Source organism: Ornithodoros turicata, chromosome 6, assembly GCF_037126465.1.
Source record: "Ornithodoros turicata isolate Travis chromosome 6, ASM3712646v1, whole genome shotgun sequence".
In the NCBI taxonomy this organism is placed as follows: domain Eukaryota; kingdom Metazoa; phylum Arthropoda; class Arachnida; order Ixodida; family Argasidae; genus Ornithodoros; species Ornithodoros turicata.
This window is the reverse complement of record NC_088206.1, coordinates 31784955-31804716: the sequence shown is the minus strand read 5'-3', so window position 1 is coordinate 31804716 and position 19762 is coordinate 31784955. Positions and strand designations below refer to the sequence as shown.

The following is a 19762-nucleotide window of genomic DNA, read 5'->3' as shown; positions in this document are numbered from 1 at the left end:
GGATAGATATTGCGATAGTACCGCAGCGCTGATACACACTGATCGCGTAGCAGAATCAGTGACATTATTGACGTGATAACGTTTGTAAGGTTTGGTAGCCAGGTCAAAATTTACTATGCAACGAAATTATGCCGAATTTCGTAACGCGGTAACTAAACGGTGAGTAATAAACCTACAGCAACCAACTCAAAAAATCCAGATAGCTTATAACGTGTAAGATTCTAGCTAACAGGGTAATTGCGGTGGCAGCCTCAATCTCTGGTTGTGGCGGGCGCGTGCGAGAGGGACGGAAATGTAGGGGTACGCGTACCTTGCTGGAAGTCTGTGTCGCGAAAGGTTGAAGCTAGGACGCCGATCAAGGTGTCGTTGGAAAACGCTTGGGAGGTTCTACCTGGACGTAAAGTTATATCGGCTTCAACAACAATAAACAATTTTTTATAAAGTGGCAAAGTTGAAATATGAAATTTTTGTCAAAATGTCAGCATATATGAATCTAACATATTATCAGAATCGAAGGAAATGGCGACCAGAAGAAAGGGCGGCTCGAGAGGAACCCAAAAGGTCCCCAAAGTGCAGCTGCTGTAGATGCTCATTCAAAGTGGCCGGAAGTTTTTGAAATGAAGTCTACAACTTCAGAAGACTGTGTGAACTGTTCGCAAGATTTGGACTGCCCGAATGCCTTGTGTTTTTGCAATAAAAAAAAAATCGGTCACGGATAACGGCTCCCAGCTTTGCTAGAGAGAATTCGGGATATTCCTAAGAGAGAATTGGGTGAAACATCTAAGATGTGCTCCACTTCATATCATCCGTCGAGTAATGGCCTGGCTGAAAGATTTCTTCGGGCCGTTAAGGAAGCGTTGCGCAACGATATGCATCGACCGGCCAACGTTCGATTGGCTAATTTCGTACTGTACTATAGGAACACGCCACATGCTACAGTACATTAGTCACCCGTGCAATTTTTTCTGAAGAGGAATGTTCGAACTCTGTTAGACTGCCGTAAGCCATCAATTGAAGTGACCGTGAGTTCGCAGAAACACTGAACAAGCGTGTAAGGGAAGCTTCTTTGCACCCGGAGAACAGGTATGGTAAGGAACTTCAGAAACGGACCACGGTGGTTACCAGCGGTGGTGTTCGAAAACACCGCACCTGTTGCATACCGAGTTCAAGTCAACTCATCTATGAGTTGTTTCATCTGGAAAGGGCAGCAAGATCACCCGCGACAGAGGACTTCTGAGACTTCAACAGGGAACGAAAGTGAAGTTGTAAGTGTAAGACATCAGCATAAGGAGGAACGTTCTTGCGTGAACCATCAGTCACCGAATCACCAATCCGGGGATCTCACACACAACCAGCGAAACCGGCGGGGACGTCTACAGTGGCCGCTACTGTCATCAACGTACCTGAGGTGTGAATGTATCCTACAAGTGAGCGGCACCCGCCAGAACGTTCCGTACATCGTGTTGTGCGCCCAATGAAAATCTTGTTGGTATTCTCTCCTTATTTTGCAATGTGCGATAAGGTGAATCTAGCTACAAGTGAGACTTTTCGCATTATCTAAGTACTCTGCTTCAACAGTAAAGAGCAGGGAAATGTGGTGTATATGTGCATGACGATTTCGGCACGGGAACTTTTGCCCGTGCAGTTGTTCGTTGTTGGCTTCGCAGCCTGTTAGTACTCCGCATTTTTGTGTGCAGCACTAAACGTCATTGTGGTTATGGATACCAGTCTCGTAGCGTGGCAAACGGCACTTCTAGCCACTACAGAGAGTTTGTGTCGTTAGAGGGAGAGGAACATTGGCTATCTATCAGTGATGCAGTTTTAATATGCATATTTTTATCATATGTCTTTGCTTTGTCTTTGGTTTGTTTATACCTCAATTGACCAAGTATATTATTGTAGCATAATCGTCTGATTTTTAACTAGTCACAATTCTACCATGGTTCTGGCGCACTATAGCCTGAGTTGCTTATGCGCCATTAAAATTGAATCATCATCATCATCCGACTTCCCTATCCCTCAAATGTGACGCGACCCGGCCTCACCGAGGATTCAAATGTGCGTTAAAAATTATATCACATTTAACGTAGTCTTATGGGGCAAGATCCGGTTAGTACGACTGACGTTCAATGCATTCAAATCGCAAGTCCTTCAGAACCATCAGCAGGAGCATTGTCCTGCAAAAGGAGAACACCTTCCCGTAGTTTCCCGCGCCGTTCTTTTTTTTTTTTTTCAAGGCTTCGTTTAACCGGAAGGGCATGCTACAGAAGTATGCTGCATTAACTGTTTCACCCTGCTGGAGATTGTGAGTCATCAAAACACCTTCCCTGTCCCAAAAAAGCGTGGCCATGACCTTTCCCGCTGATCGCGTTGGGTCTTAAATTTGTTCGGGCCCCCGAGTGCCGCCATTCCATGGACTGTTGTTTTGTCTCAGGATCATAGTGATGCAACCATGCTTCATCAACTGTAACCAGTCGCTCAACAAAAGTGCCACTAGAGCGCTTAAAACGCTGCAAAATGAACTTGGAGACACCCATTTGGCGTTGTTCCTCGCACTCTCATTTCGGCACCACAGCTGACACCTTCCGCATACCCAACGTATAGAACAACAACATATTTGAATGACGATGATTGGGGGAGTTTCATCGCCAGGGGCGATACCCTGCCTCATTGCTGGCGGTAATGCGGTGAAATTGAATGAGTCGCCCCACAGTGAGGTCGAAGTCCTACCGCGTACGAAAACTTTTGAAGTGCTTTTAGGGCAGGCATTGGTGGGCTGGATTTGGCCATAGATCGAGGAGTTTTGACATACTGAGAGGGCGAGAATCCAGATGATTTAGATACATTGAAAGTGTGGGTCTGAAAGGTTGGTAGTGCGGGCAGCGGAGAAAGACGTGTTGTAGATCTTCCATATCACCGCAGTGCCGGCAAGGGTCAGCTTGTCGCAAACGGTAACGCCGCTGAGTTGTAAAAGTCACATTATTGAATTTTAGTGCATCGTACGCTATTGCCTTTGCGTACGTAAAGGTTGGTGATCCTGCGCACGCGTAAACAATAAAGCGAGCTTCGCGCATTGCGTAGCACCACTATACTTAACCTTACGTACGGAAAAGCGATAGCGTACGATGCACTAAAAATCTGTATTGAGTCGTATCCGATAAATTAATGCAGCGTCTTGACGAGATGCATTTCGTGGCATCCGTAAAGTGAGCATTGGACCAACTCTTGTAAGCATAGATGGGGGAGAATGTCACTTGTCCATTGGCCGGAAGCCAGCCCAAGCCGCACATCTTGACCCAAAACTGAACCAGTATTGGCAATACCGCCCCAATACTGCTCCAGGATTGGTTCAATATTGGGCCTAGACGTTGTGCTACTGGGGGTGGGGGTGCCACTCGACGTCGAAGAATGGAACGACGGTCTCCTCCCAGCAGCGCAATACTCGTTCCTCTGCTACATGAGAAAGCTGCTTCTGTGGCGCTGTCGCTTGTTGATTCCCCACGGCACCACAATGGGCTGGAACCAGAGTTGTATACGTTGCTCGAAAAACGTAATTAATTACCGTTACTATTACTCTGCTGGCAAAAGTATTTTTCCTGTTACAAATTACTCGGTTAAAATTGTAATTAAATTGTGATTGTAAATTGTCGGCTAGAAATGTAACGCGTTACTTTGACCGTTACTTTCAATAATAAGAAGTCACGGCTAATTAAAGTTCATGAAATTATACACACCTTCACCCGCTTTCTATTTGTATTGCTGACTGACTTTCTAAGAGTTCGTCGCCTTTGAGCGGGGCATAAGCTTCTTCTTACCTAAACACATTGCGCATTTAAAGAACACATTGTCTTTGTCTTTTCTCTCCATCAGCACAAACAAAAGCTCAAGCCATGCCGATAAATCATGAGAGCTAGTCGACATGGCAGTATCAAAGAGGAAGGAATCGCAACTATGAAATCCGTATTCTAAGCAATCTCTCTGTGCATCTCCTTCCGAAGCTTTACTCTTGAGGTCTTCACAATAGAAGCACTCCGCGGCACTTCATTCTAACTTGTAAATTCCAGATGACTTGCTGTGTCCGAAGCTTGATCTACTGTGCAAACAGCTTGTTGCGTTAGGGAGAGGTTAAGGTGTCCCCAGGCACTCAAAATGCGTGTGCGGAATGCTACTACATTGACCTCCATTTATTGAGTGTAAAGCAAAGCAAATAGGAAAGGCAGTGATGGAGCCTGTGGGTTGGTTTCGTCTATGAATTAAGCTTAGTCGAAAAGAATTCATTACTCGGTAACCGATTACCCCAAATTGTAATCAGATTACTTAAAAAGTTACCTGCTCGAGTTACCTGCTAGTTAACTAATCGGTAACCGATTACCCAGATTTATAATCATATTACTTGAAAAATTACTCGCTCACATATCTATTCGATTACATGTAAAATCACTCGAAAAAGTAGTCGATCACAAGTAATACAATTACTTACGCGTATTACGTACGCCTTACGTACAGGTTCACTGGAGAACCAGCTTGTGTCCTGCTTCGTGCACATGCTGGTATGCCATTAACACATCCGTCACTTACTGTTCCGTCATCAACTGTCATGAACTACAAAACCTAATGCGTTATATGGATATGCCTAGTGCTTCCGCAATAGTTTTAGGCGAGATTCGCCGACCTGCCGAAATGAGGTCAGGGGAGGATCCAGCCTCTCGGTTAGAAGGGGGGGGGAGGGGGGTTCTTTGTCGAAGCACGTAGTAGGGGAGTGGAGACAGTGATATCAAATGCATGAACTGACGTTTTTTGGACGAGGGGCGATCGCCCCCTCCCTGGATCCGCCACTGAATGAGGCCATGAACATAATCAGCAATTTCGGGTGTTGACACCGTTGGGGGTCTCCCTGATCTCCTGGCGTGTTCGGGGTCAAAATCCCCAGGCTAAAAGTTGGTACATGACCTCTTCATCGTTGAGTATTTCATTTGATTTCATTTATTTTAACCTTAAGTTAACCTTAAAGTGCAGCTCCGCTGCTGTTCCGAAAGTATGAAGACGTTGTGATATTCGGAACCGTGGTCCCAACTTCATTCATAAACGCACATTGCTTTCCAAATTTCCATACTCCTTCGTGAGAAATTTGAGAAAAACTACCGGGCGGCGGTTCCACTTGTGACGTCATACTTGGAACTGCGCGGATTGGATAGCCACACCTAGCCAGCTCTGCCTGGCAACCAGTTTGTGTTTACACTCCGTCATGGCGGCTGTATCGTGCTGAAATAGCTGTCACGAGCTATCGGGGACCACCGCACCGTTTTATCATGTTTCTTATAAGAAATACTTCGTCTTCGAGCACGTACTCGTTCTAGTACTCAATCGCTTTAGTGGTGCTTTCTGCACGCGCAGCAAGTCCGCGCATAGTGCGCTGCCAAAGCTATTGAGAATGCGTACGAGTACGTCACACGTTAGGTGTTAGGTCTTGTTGGTAGCATGAAGCACAGTGCGGGCACAGAATGTCCGCTCACGACGGCCGTCGTTGCACAACGAGGCCATCCTGTAAGGCTTGTTAAAGAAGACCGGCAAAACTATCTTTGAGGCTATTAACGACAGCAATTATCACGGAACACACCCAAAACATTCACCTTCGCCCATAGATCTCCGCCATCGCATCGACGATTTGGCGTTAGCCAAGCCAGGAGCGCGGCTAAGCCAGGACGAAGCCGGGATTGGTCAGGGTTTGCCGACCAAAGGACCGCCGTGCCAGGGGAATTTAAAAAATTGTTTTCTTAAAAACTACAAACAAATGGGTGAAAATTTTTCACATGTATGCTCCCTGTGCGGAAACGAACGCACAGCCCAAGCATGGCTCCATTCTGTAGCAGTCGAAAATCGGCGGAGCTGAGCTTTAAGCAGCGAGCACTTTGCATGAGTGAGTATAACGAGAGGTTTGGCAGCCCGGTGTGGCACAATACTTTGGATGTCGGAGAGGACGTGAATACATCAGCCTGTGAAAAAAAGTGAGGCTAGCAAGGTTTCTACTGTCGTGAAGGTTTGCTAGGTTAAAGGAGCAGTCTAGAGGCCCACAACTTTGTTTCTGTTTTTGGTTAGTATGGAATGTTAGGCGGCCGAAAACAGTTTTCCCACAATTAGTGCAACCGTAGCGAAATTGGGAAGCCTGCAATAGCTCCCCGAACCTCCCGTGCGTGAAACACCCTACTTCGCCTTCACGATAGGACGTGATGAGCGCCACCACGCCTGTCACTATGTGACGCAAGTGGAAAGGACGCTCCTCATTGGACCTGGGATCACATGAGCGAGGTAAGCAACATCGCGCAGGCCGGAGCGTCTGCTACCGCTTCGGAGACGCCATGGGTTCTCCGGCTACATGATGTCCGAAACGGACGGTTTGAAGGCTGTCCACGACACAACCGCGATTTTTTGGGACCGCAGACACCACGGGAAGAACGAGTGGTGCAGCCCGAAATTAACTGCGCTTGTACAGCGAAAACCCCGTGCTTCCCGACAGTGTGCAGCCTGTCCTACCGTTTTCACCGCGCAGTTGGTTCAGTAGCTAACAGGTGGCGCCACAATACCGTCGCCATCGCTTGCTTTCTGCTACTGTGAATTCTGAGATCGCACAGAAGCCACGAATATATTACTCTTGTGATCGTAATCTTATTTTCTCAGGCTGCATATATGCTTTGTTTTTCTTAGAAAACGTGATACCAATCATATAAAGAAAGAAGTCAACAAGAAACAGCTCGCAATGTTCGTAGCAGACGGTTTTTCCTACGAACGAATGAGGGGCTCTCTACCACTAACGTCACAGTAGAGTGGGTGTGGCCTGCAGTTGGAGCGCTCCGGCCTGTCACCGCGGCAGCGATTTTCCAAATTAATTGCACCGTGGTGAAACAACTTTGGACAAATATTTTGTGCGAATGCTTTTCACATACTGCTTTACAAGACGACAGCAGTTTTTGGCCATGTTAGATACCGCTTTAATGCTCCTTTAAGGTCCCGTTTCATTTGGGATACACTGTAATACGGGGTGATGGGATCGGAGTATGATGGACACTTGTTAATGTTTGCATCATGCGTTAATAGATTTTTTTCTTTCACACAATACAATAGTTACAGTAATGCTTGTCTTCGTGATTGAGCAGGAATTTCATGATAGCCCGCATTTCAACCTTTCAAAATTTCACGCTTGTACGTAACGAAGTAGCAATGTGTGGGAGCGTGTAGGAAGTGACGACTCTGCTTGTATGCTTAGAAAGGGAGTCTGACCGTCGTTCAATAAAACGTATAAGAACACTATCATGTTCCGATTTCCTCAGGAGTTGACATGCATATACCAGGTGGTTTTGTCCGACAGCTTCGCGTGTTCGTACTGTTTTTTTGTACACCTATTTGTGCTATCCGACTGACCTACGCCCTTTGCAGTTTTTCCTGTTTTTTTCAGGAACAGATATTGACTGCATTTAGAAGACAGTGAGTCAAGGAGTCACGCATCACCAGTATAATTATGATTACAGAACATGTACAGTGCTGGACAAAGGTTTTCGGAACACGCTCCGGCGCATTCCTTCGTCATAGTGACCCGGTAGCAACGAATGGTACCGTGCGGACTTGCAGACAGGTGACTAGGTTACCTAGACACATATCTGTAAGTCCGTACAGTCCCATTCGATGCTAGCGTGTCACTCTGAAAAGGGAATGCGCCGGAGCATGTTCCGTAAAAATTTCTCCAGCACTGTACAAGAAGTAGACGACGTAAAGTATTATATAAGCGAAAAGGCTGCACACCATATACGCTGAAACGAACTATTCAAGGTAGAAATACGTCTCATCGTACCGTATAATACGGAGCATTCATGGCAAAAAAACGGCACAACCGCACAACGCCGAACTGGGGCCATTCTTCGTAGAAAAAGGGTAGCGTGAAAGTACAACATGAAACGGACGACAACTATGTCCGTTTCTCCACAGCTTTTTCTTAAGCAGCGTATTCACCGTTTGTTCACAGATAAACCCTCAGAAGAGGAACACAGACAGCACCGATTCGTCCTTCGGAATACAAGAGGGGTCGTTACATTATGATGAAACTTCACTTCGTGAGGTGAAACCCGGAGAACCAGCGAATTGTTTGAAGAAATCGCAATCCCATGAACCATCACAACATCCGCGATCGCAAAATGCACGCAAAGGAACAAGTTCTCGCAACCAATCATTTGTCCGAATTAAGCATCCGAGCAAAAAAATAATCATGGTGACGGCTGAGAGGAAGTCTCCTGAAGACATATCAGACATTGATTACGAGCACGAAGGGATGATTATCCGCAAGTCGACCGGTCGCAGCAGAGAAAAAATTAGTGTAACGAGCGTACATTCGTCAGATAGCATGAAGTCAGACAAAATAAATGGTGCCGGCATGGTCATTGATAGCACTGCCGGCGATCACACAGAGCTGACACACGCACGCAAGGCTCATATGGAGAGCACATTAGCGACTTCTGAAGCTGTTCTACGAGAAAAGGCGGACTCACACTTACAGCGTCCAACATACCGCTTTGATACAAAGCCACATGATAGGCGTACTAAACGCCACGATCTAAAGAGCAATACTACGGTAATAGACAAGGGATCATCTGCAGTTGTGGAAGACAGCACTGTAGAGGTGAAAAGCGCTCTTCCCAGTGACGTCCAGATCTCCTCCAAATCAGACACGGAACCCCTTCAACGGGAGATTTGTGCAAGTGAGGAGAAACAGAAAATTGAGGTTAGAATTTCCGAAGAAGCATCACTAGGAAAGAGTCGTTCAGCATCCAAGTCTTTAGTGGCAAAAAGACTGGGAGAATCACGCACAGCGGATGCGACACCGCCGTGCAGTGGCGCAGACAAGATGTGTTTTTCTCAACCGCTCACAGCAAACAGCCTTCGTTCGTCACGAAGTGTGGGTGTCGAAAAGACAGCGGCGAGTCAGCTGAGTGTTTCGAGGATAGCATTCTTAAATCGTCGCATATTTTCATCGAAGACTATGGACGATTTAACGACATCAAAAATTGGTTCATCCTTGCACCGTCGAATAGCGTCAGATACAACACCGCGGGTAGCAGGTTCCATTGTCAATAAGGCTAAAGGTGGGGATGAAGTTAGGGAAAAACAAATCATTGGAATGAAGGCCGTTATGTCGGAGCTCAAACAACGGATTGGTTCTGCAGAATCCCCGATCTGCGCACGCAGTATTTATAAGAGCCTGGAAGTAAGAGAGATAAGCCTGTGTAGGCCTACTAAGGACGTTGCCACGAAGAAATGCAAAGATCCAGAAGAGCCGGAACTTTCGACGTCGCACGTCGCAATGACTGTTGGCAGTATGCAAGACCTTGAAGTTACACTTACTGTAACGGCATACTCGAATGACGGCAAACCAGTAAGTGTCTCAACAAAAGAACCGGATGCTACTGTATCACCAGACAGCACAGGTGTAAACGAGGATACTTCGCCAATATCGACTGTGATGTCGGGAGATGTACAGCTGCATGACGCCAAACAGGAAAGGAAAAAGAAGGGAAAGGGTAAGAAACATAAGCACCGTGCAGCAAAAGATTCAAGTACGGATACCAGCGGCAAAGTTGAACGCCACAAAGGTAAAAAGGACGCACCATCAAAGGCAACAAAGTTGGACGCAGCGGCCAGTGGTAGTCGCCCGGCACCGTGCGAAGATGAGTCAACTAGAACGCTGAACGTTACTGTTCCTAGCGATGCTGCAGCAAGTGCGAGTGGATACGTTCCCGTCCTAGACACCAACGCAAACACCTTTCCGGTTGCTGTCGCTTCAGATTCCAATGGCAACAACACGCAGACGTCAGTGGTTCCTGAAAATCGTCACGAGACTACAGCACAGGTGCAGCCGGAATGTTCCCGCACAGCTAACCGAAAAAGTAGAGCGCTTTTCGAAACCGGATCATCTAAGAGCACTTGTTTACGACGAACACCTAGTCCCGCAGCTTCTCCTGTCGATGAGTACGGCGAGCCGTCGAAGAAGCGCTTGGCCAGCAAAAAAATAGTAGGCGACAGCTCAGGCGTCGTGGGGCGCAAATTCCTCCAGGAGTCGGCAGAGCATGACGTTCATGCTAGTCGAGCGTCTGATAAACAAGAGCCAGCGTTAAAAAACTATGGTTGCTCGGTGAAGAGCGCTCCAAATCCAGCAGCGTTGTTTCCGCCGGGCAAAGAACTGATAGATGAGGGTCAAGACGGGAGGCGATTGGAACAAGGTTCCACGCAAAACAGGGGGCTTCTCCCGCCCTACGCGGTTGTTGAAGACGCTGCCAGAGTGGACAAGTAAGTTATAAATCTCCTCGTAAAATACATTATTTTAGAATAAAAAAACTGGCAAGACATGAAGCCCCTATACAGTTCGTATACGAGAGGCTACAGGAATCAAGAAAACTACGTTTTTTCGTGTATGATGTTCTGGCCGATGTTGTACCGTCTGTGGATTATCCTTGCGTATAATCTAATTTGGATCGCATGTGAATGGCATAGTCATGGGTGCGCTGGAGGAAAAGACGAAGACTAAAACAAAACGAGATATACGAAGCGCTACTTTAAATGACGAGCTTTACTGAAGATTACAACAGTGATCAGTGATCAATAAATGAAAATCAATAAAAATAAATAAATACATAAAATCAATCTTAAATGCGATGATCACGAGATACTCTTTATCCGGTTATTGTTTGGTTATGTGACAGCTGTTCTCGGCGTTTGTTACCGCCCTCCTAGGCCGTCACCCACCTTTGTGCCAGTAGTATGGGATCAGCTCAAGTATCCGGAAACTGACATCTTTGCCTGGACGCCATTAATTAGCAATTAGAGCAATTTGGGACCCCCCACATTAATCAGGACCCACCAGGGAGTCATTACACTAATTGGGGATCATCTAAGACACGTCCAGACGAAGATGTGAGTTTCCGGATACTTGAGCTGATAAAAAATAAAAAAATAGGTAGAAAATAAAATAAAAAGATAGAAATAGAGTGGAGAGAAACAATTTATTCGAAAATCAACGATGCCGCGGCGAAGAAGCCGCTCCGGGGTGACCAGTGCTTGTTGACGTCGGGTAGTTGCAGAGATCGACGACAGGTGGCCACTTAGTTGCAAGGCATTACACCAGATGGCGCCACCATCATAGCTCTAGAGGAGAGAGACAGAGAACAAGATACTAGCGGCAGGTAAAAATGACAGCACTGCTAAACAAGTCTAGGCATGCGAGAGAAAAGGTCTAACCGCTACTGCTAAACAGAAAACAGTACACATCGGGGGGAAAAGGCTTACGGGGGGACGATCGCTTAGGCCTAACCACAACACTACGCAGCTAACACAAGGCGGGAACCACACATCGCTAAACATGCGAGAAAAGGCTTAACACGAGCGCGGTCACCGCTAAACACGGCAAACATACGAGAAAAGGAGCGCGCTTGGGCATAACCTCAACACTACGCAGCTAACACAAGGCGGGAACCACACATCGCTAAACATGCGTCAACAGGCTTGGACACCGCAAAACAAGTCTAAACATGCGAGAAAAGGCTTAACACGAGCGCGGTCACTGCTAAACACGGCAAACATACGAGAAAAGGAGCGCGTCAAATCACTCACCTTTTCCCCCGCGGCAACTTCCAGGCAGAAACTGAGCGAGCGCGGAGAACAACACGTCTGCTCTCTACGAGATCCAGCCAGCAACTGAGCGAGCGCGCGGAGCGCACGTCCGTCTTCCGCGACGGTCCGAGAGAAACTGAGAGAGGCGACGCGCGCGCGCCCTCTGCTCCACCCGTCCGCGCATGCGCGCGCGCGCGCTGCTAGCTCCCTCTGCGCCGGCCGCGGGTGTTTTCGGTTTCGGCTCTCTGCTGCGCGCGCGCTCCTAGCGGCGACGGGTGGCTTTTCGGTTTCGCTTTCATTCTCCGTTCTTTGCGCGCGCGCGCGTTTATCTCTATAAAGGCAGCGCGCACCGCGCTCGCGTCATCACTACGTGAAGATGTTCAGCTACCACTCTTTACAAAATTGTTCCCGCACCCACGCTTCTTGGGAAGAAGTGGAGAAGGAATGTTTCAACGGCGAAAGTCCCCGCAACGAGCTCGTCATCACTGCTTTTCGCTACGTGATAGACATGGTAGGCTTTGGCAATATAGGAGAGATCTCGCCGGGGCCGCTGCAGGAGATGGTGCGTCGAATTTACGCCCGTTACAAGAACGTCTGCATAACGGTTCCGGACGGACCCCTGGGACTAATGAGCGAATTTGTGAGCTTGTCCAACGCAGAATTCAACTACATCGCTGCAGACATCGTGGACCTTCTCGCTCGTGCCATCGCTCATATTAAGCACGCTCTACGGAAGCAGCGACATTTGCAAGCAGTCTACATCGCCAACTTTGTCACTGATTTATTGAAATACCGCTTGGTTATTGACATGCAACGCATTAAACAGTCCGAATAACTTTGACGAGACTCTGTGTGCTCTTTCACTGAAACATCTTTATTGAATACATACAAAGGACTTGGTCGATAGATGCCTGCACCCTCCCTGACTTGCCTCAAGAGAAAGGATATGGGGTATCTTCATCGCAGCGTCGTCATTGCGCGGGTCACTGCACCAGCACGATGACGGAATGGTAATTCTTTTCGTACACCCATTCCGCTACCACACTGCCACGATGACCCGTACTTCTCCTGTCTGCGAGAGAGAGAGAGAGAGAGAGAAGCATGTCTCGACTAGAACTTTTATTCTCGATTACATGCGCGTGCAGCTCTTTGTTCCGCGGTTACTCGATGCCTGACGACGTCGACGCTCTCGGGCTCTCTTCCGGGTTTTCCGTTGCTGCACAAAGAGAGAGAGCACTATCGTAATCCTATACGCGTCAAAACATAACAAAGCTTACCGTATTCGCAGCTCCCATAAGGGAAGGAGTGTACGGCATCCACGAGATAGCGCTTGTCGTCGTAGGGGACCAAGCTCTTCTTGAGTCTCGAAATGGTGTACATCGTTTGCTTTATACTCTGGATGGTGCACTGCTTCTGAGAGACCGCCGTTTCATTGAACAGAGAATCTCGGTACACTTCGTGCAATAAATGTTTCCTCACCACGTCCTTCTTAACTCCTTTCGCTCTCGCGATCTGTTTGTGTGTCCCAGCCAAGAGAATGCTGTACATTTTCGCTCGGATGGCTACGACTTCCTGAATAACACCACCCCCCGTCTCGTCTTTGAAGAACCCCATCTGGTTCGCGTGCTCGTCGTTGAAAAGCGGGTGGTCTGGCGGATAGGAAGACAGATCTAACTCACTCTCAATCTTCACCAGCTGCTCTTCCAGGCTTTCACACGTGAGAGAAAAAATTATGCTGTCCGTGTCGCTATAGATCAATTGCACTGGACATGACAAGCGAGAAAAGAGCGACTCGTAGATGAAGCTGTACATTCGGACTTTGGATATTTCTAGAATGGCGAAGCCCACGTAAAGGGGGTGCGTGCATTTGATGCGGCGCTGCTTCATCTCGTACAAGATGCACTTGTCACTCAGAATGAGAAAATGCTGACAGTCGACGGAGCTAGCTTTTCTGAGCGCGCTTTCTTTGTCGTAGGCTAGGGCATACCTTTTCATCCGTCTTACATTTTGTATCGTCTTACCGAACGTACTATTCGACATGGTTTTGTACAGAAGTCGCTCGAATTTCGTGGTCGCGGCATTCCTCAACGCGACGTTTCTCTGCACGAAGGTTCGCAAAAAGTTGTCTTGGCGGAACGAGAGGATGCTGTGAACACGTTTTATTTTCATGCCCAACCTCACGTACAGAGCGAGCAATGCATAATGAACGACGTAACGTTCTTTGTCGTAGCACGTCAGCAAGAGTTTCTTGGTGGGAGGGGCGTTCAGCGACAACGCATCTTTCAGGTGGCGTTGGTAGGGGGAGAGTTCGTTCTCGTCCACGCACCTGTGTTCGGGTGCCAGGGGAAAATCCCTGGTGAGTGCGTGCAGTTCTTCGGGATACGACAAGTCTACTACGTAGACGTAACCCACTTCCGAATCATGAGGAATGTTGAGAAAATCGATCTCGCTCCACCTCGAAGGATCGACCCACTCAAAGCCCCCTGTTGGGAGATGAAAAGTCATCGCGTAGGGGTACAAACTGTTCACGTCGAGGTACTGGATAAAAGTCTTTTCTTGCTGGGGATCGTAATCGTCGCACCCCTCGTGATTAGCCCGACAGTATCTGTGGAAGCTGTTACAAATGCCTCCCCTGATTCCCTTCTCGATCGTTTCGTACATCTCTTGGTCGCTTATGAGCTCGAGTTTGACATTGGTGAGCTTCAAAGCGCTACTCCACGCGTAACTGGCGAGGGACACGGTGCGTAAGATATCTATCCCATCCGTCTCTAGCGCAATCTTTCTGAAATACAGCACGATGTCGCACAGCTGACAGGTGTCGAGCGTGACGTAGAGACGCGTGTAATCTCCTAGGTCCTTGCATTTGAACAATTCGAAAATCTCGAGGGCGTACTGATAGTCCTCGTCCGTGATCTCTTCATCGTTCAGGTCACTTTTGAAAGCTTCCTTTGGCGGTAGTGCGGGCAAATTGTACACTTCGAAACTGTCGACGAAGGTGTACGGGTAAATTCCCTTCTTGAGAAGCCGTCGGAAACGGTCACCAAACATTTGACGGGTGCAATGAAACGCACTCTCGCCACCGCTGGAGAGGAGCGTTTCTACCAGGTTAGACAACGAGAGGTTGAAAAACTGCGTGGTATCGCGGAAATGGAGCTCGCCAATATTGAAGCCTCGTATTTTTTCTGTGGTAGACGCTAAGATCCACGGTTCTCCCATATTTAGAACGTGCATATGGCGGAGAAGGGAGCTCAAATCGTACTGCAGGTTGTGCACGCACACGACGAGTTCTTTAGTGTTTCGACACGTAAGGTTACACGTATCACACAGCGTCGCGACAAAATTCGAGGAACCGGGGTCTACGAAACGGGTGTGGTCGTGATGCGACACCTTCCGCGTATGTCGGTTAAATTCGATTCCACAAAATTCGCAGTGCGTAGCGCTCGCGTGCCGAAAGTGGTCTTCCATACTCATGACCAACGGTGAGGGAAGACGGTTCAGCCTATCGATTTGATCGCTAAATCGCTTGAGCGAGAGCAAGCATTTTTCTGCCGCGTTGGGTCCCAAATAGCCATCTACGTCCATTATTTTCCCATCACAACTTCTCACTAGCACAATGCTATACGAGCTCATCCTGTGCACACTCGAGGCGTCCTTAACGAGCGCGTCCTTTTCCAGTATGCTTTCCGTGTCCAACACCGCAAAATAGGGATAGGGATGCATGTACTGTATCTTGGTGAAGGAAACGCTCTCCCCCGCTTTTGGCATTTCGAGAATTACTTCGTTTACGTCTCGACACAAACGTTCGTGCTGCTCCAACGCTCCTCTCGTCCTATAACCGCTCGTGCATTTCTCGCAATAAAAATAGTCACCTCGCCCCATGAAAGTGCTAAATTTTCGGATCCCATAGAAATGCTCCCTAACCTCGAGCAGGTGGACTTTGTCCTGATAGAGCGTGCAGGGAACCCGTCCGGTAGATATCGAACTCGTCTGCTCGTCGAACACGTAGATGTACACGGAGATTTTGTTTTTTCTCTCCCACAGGGCAATGTCTTCGTAAGTGACTGGGAAGCAGGGTGGCCAGTATGTTACACGCGTCTCCGGATTCGAAGGATTCATGTATTTGTGGTATCTAAAATGAAGGTTTGGTTTACTCCTCAACGGATGCAAGAGTGCCAGAACGCTATACTTGAAACACTCGTTTTCGTGATTCGGTGGAAGTTTGACGTTTGTGAGAGTCTTTGTTTTTTCTTCAACATTTCGGGAAGCTCGATCGTGCACCCAATCCGCTTCGGTTTCAAACGCGTTAGTTTTAAGTCGACACATTGGACGTCGTTCGAGGTGAAACCAGACCCTTCTCTCGCATAGTTTTCTACGCGTTGCGAGGATTCTGCGATAGCAGCATTTATCGCGTCTTCGATTTCTTGACGGTTATGAACCACTCTCATGTGAAGGTTCACGTGAAGGAGATGAGAAGTCAACCCGTCGGCTCCGTCCTTAACCATGAGCGCTTTCGAGCACAGACAAAATTTGAAAGGCATGGGATAAGCTTCGAGGACGCGCGTGATTACTGGAGCTATGCTCGGTAGATAGAGTCGCAAATCGTCGACGTTGTCGTCGTGCGGGGAACAGAGAAGCGTGTACCTAGTAGCCGTTCCGTCAAATGCCTCATCTGTGACAAAAAAAGGAAGGAATCGTCTCTCCGTGACGGAGGGATGATTCTCTACGACGTGTTCTCTCAATTCAACGATTCTACGACCCTGGACAGGCTCAGCTTCGTTTCGAAATTCTGGGCTTGCATCTGGTGATTCATCTCGAACCCTACCAGACAGAGGAATGAAATCTGCATACGACTGATCCCCTTCCCACATGAGCAATTCGTCTGCATTGTCATGTCCATCTAGGGGTTCGTCGTCGTCCGTTTCAGGTATTACGAAAGGCGGACTACTGACTCTGTCGTCGTCGTCGTCGTCATCTGAAAGGACGACTGGGCTATTACCGAGATTCTCTATTCTAGCTTCGTGCTCTCTTTCTACGGCCACGAGCATGGCATCGATGGGGTCGTACTGACATACGAGACAGCGCGGCACTGCGGTCAAACAAAATCAGTACGAGATTTCCTCTCACGAAACAATGCTCACTTTTCCCTTCAGTTGAGGAACGCTTGAGAATGATGATGATGATGAGAGAGGATGGGATGAGACCCTGTGTTCAGTGTCATGCGGTGACAGCGGCTATTGGTTCCTGAAAAAACAATGTCATGCATAGAATACACTCTCACAGCAGAGACGGTCAACTTACATTTTGGTCCACGAAACGACTCACGTCGTGGATGAATGCCCCTCATGGGCTGTCGATCAATCGTCGTAGAACCAGCGCACCTTTTATAGTCGCTACACCGCTCTCCTCCTCCTCGCATTGCGACGGTGTCGTCTGTACTTTGACCACCCCGCCTTCCGTCTTTCGCGCCTTTTTGCGATGTCGCATATGACAATGATGTCATCGGCGTTGAATAAAACATTACACTAATTTCAAGCTAACACTCTGGCACGACTTGTACATGACGACAAGAAGACCCAGAGTGGGATTCGAACCCAGGATCCTTCTACACTGGGCTCGACACACTAACCACCAATCTAATTCGTACTGCGTGACGTTTTTCGTATTGCGGGGTTCGTGTCTACACACGTCACAACATGTTCAAACACGTTCAAACATGTTCAAACACGTTCAATGACGTCATAGAGAGAGAGAGGAACGAGTGTGTCCAGGGACGACTTCGACGCCTGTGTCTAAACACGTCCCAACATGTTCAGACACGTTCAATGACGTCATAGAGAGGAAGAGAGAGGAACGAGTGTGTCCAGGGGCGACTTCGCCGCCCGTGTCCGAACATGTTCAAACACGTCTTAACATGTTCAAACACGTTCAATGACGTCATAGAGAGTGAGAGGCAAAGCTTTACTATAAATGTCGAAGCGAATGGTCGATCGTCATTCCATCATGATCAGCTTGGTAGATCCTCGTAAGTAATACCCATGACGTCATCATCATCGTCGAAATGTTTGAAGAGTTTCGTTTCCAGTGTACAACACTTTTGCTGCGCGTGAAGTCGGTTTTTTCCCGCCTCACATATTTCGGGAGATTGGCAGCGCCCGCTTCTTCTGTACCAATTGTGGTGGATTGTGGTCCAAAGGTACGCTTCCTCGTTATTTTTTAATACGTTCTATAATCGTTCACATTTTTTCAGAGCAAAAGCATTGGACGGACCGATTGATTCGCCCGTTTCTCGGCTGTCGGACGGTACCGTTCGACGTACGTTGCGAAGGACTTCGACTATTGAAGGAAGATGGAGAAGATGGACCATCAGTGTCACTCTGTGACTGAAGAAGATTGTACGTGCGTGTGTGTTTGAGATATAAAAACACGCGTTTCTCACACTCCTTTCGTTGCAGATTACGAATGGCTACTGACGGGAGATCTACCCCTGGTTCTAACCTTCAAGCCTCCTCCAAAGACCTTCTTTTTGCGAATCGGCGATCAACTGACTACCTGTCGCTGCGGTGGACTCTGGTCGAGAAACCCCAGCCATTGGTTAGACTCGAGCCTTCGTCCGTATTTGGGCTGCCTTCCCGGCTACGAAACCAAAGCTGGAGCCTAATTCATGTGTAACGAGAAATAAAAAAAGGTTGTCTACTCTCATTCCGTCTCAGTCATGATGACGCCCGAGCAGAGGTTTGCCACCTTTGTGCAAACGCGAATGTATCGGGACTTGATGCGATTACGCGATTATATTCACGGCGATAGCTGCGAGGGAGACTTTCGCTCGATTCTCAAGACGATACCCTTACGTCTGTTCACCGTCAGTGGGAAGATTGCAAAGAAAATGAAGCGTTTCGTAGATTACAAGCTCGAGCTGTTGGAAAAGTATAGACGAGGAGAGGCAGTCGACCCGTGTCTCATCAACGCGGGTTTCAACCGGCCTATCGTCCGTCGCTACTGGCTTCTCCACACATCCCTCGACGTCACGGTGCAGACCGGCGACGACGGCGGTGAGCGTCGGGTCAGCACGTTGGAAGATCGTCTCGCAAGGGTCTTGTGTATGTCGTGAATAAATAGTCTATTTTTTACGAAACGAGTTCGCTCACGAGGAGACGTTTTATTGTTTCGTCATTCTCTTCGAGGTTACAGGAAAACATGGATACACAACTTTTCAAGCTGTAGCGTTTCGACATGCGCGTGGCTACGTAGATACAAAAAAGCCCGCAGTAAGGCGAAAAGGGTGATTGAATACACGTGTCGTTATACTCGTCCACTACAGGTAAAGTCCTTCGAAGGTTTGCTTCGATGGGGGGAAGTCCGTAGCTGTCGAAAAACACGGAAGACCCGTCGTAGTTTTTCAGGTAGAGCACCCAGTGCTGCCCGCGTCTTCTTCGCTCTTCCGTATTGATGATTAAATAGCCGGGTTTGCGTAAAACGAAGGCTTCGTCGGAAGCGCAAATGCCTCTCAGCATGGAGGAAGCGAGGGGGTTCAGGGACACGAGTTCCAAGATGTCGCTCTCGTACATCTTTTCTTATGGGAAGGTGACCGTACGGTCCTTGTCGACGTACATGAGCTTGGGACACTCGGAAATCAAGAGGACGGTGACCGCGTGTGGAAGGGCTTTAGCGAAGCGTAATTGCAGGCGAACGTTTCCTTTTCGCCACTCGTTCAAATGCGAAGGAGAAGAACACTTGTCCACGTCCAGGTTGAAGTAGAGGAGGAACCCGTTCGTTTTAAATCGCTCGTAGCTATACTTGAAATGTTTCTCTCCCAGTTCTTGCAAGAAGTTAAAGTAGGGAATTTTGACGAGATCGTTCTGAAAGTCGTACTCGGCTCGCACTTGCTGGCCGTCCACGGAGAGCATCGAATGAGACAGGTCGTAATGGCGGAATTTGTAGGGGTTCGATTGGATGTCGCCGAGAAAGTCGGACGTGGCGAGCAGGGCGACGCATAATTTGGAAGGTACCCTTTCGGGGTAAACGTTTTCAAAGTGAGCGTCCAAGCTCCCGGCACTCAAGCTCCGCACCTTGGTTTCCAATCCGCGTAACACGTAGATAGCCGGCGTGGTCTGAA

General features: G+C 48.1%; 1 protein-coding gene and 1 long non-coding RNA gene across 2 annotated transcripts in view; one reads left to right on the top strand and one right to left on the bottom strand.

The window, feature by feature from the left end:
• The window catches only part of LOC135397813 (uncharacterized), a 158530-nt gene that overhangs the window by 98567 nt on the left and 40201 nt on the right, over window positions 1-19762 (top strand). Inside the window, exon 4 of the mRNA XM_064629372.1 lies at window positions 8015-10329. Within this exon, the coding sequence (XP_064485442.1) occupies window positions 8015-10329 (2315 nt within the window). The remainder of the gene's footprint in view (window positions 1-8014; window positions 10330-19762) is intronic.
• Window positions 11024-11766, bottom strand: LOC135397810 (uncharacterized). Its single transcript, XR_010423769.1, has 2 exons — window positions 11650-11766; window positions 11024-11184 (listed from the first exon to the last, which is right to left on the bottom strand). It is a non-coding gene; the product is annotated as an uncharacterized LOC135397810 (long non-coding RNA).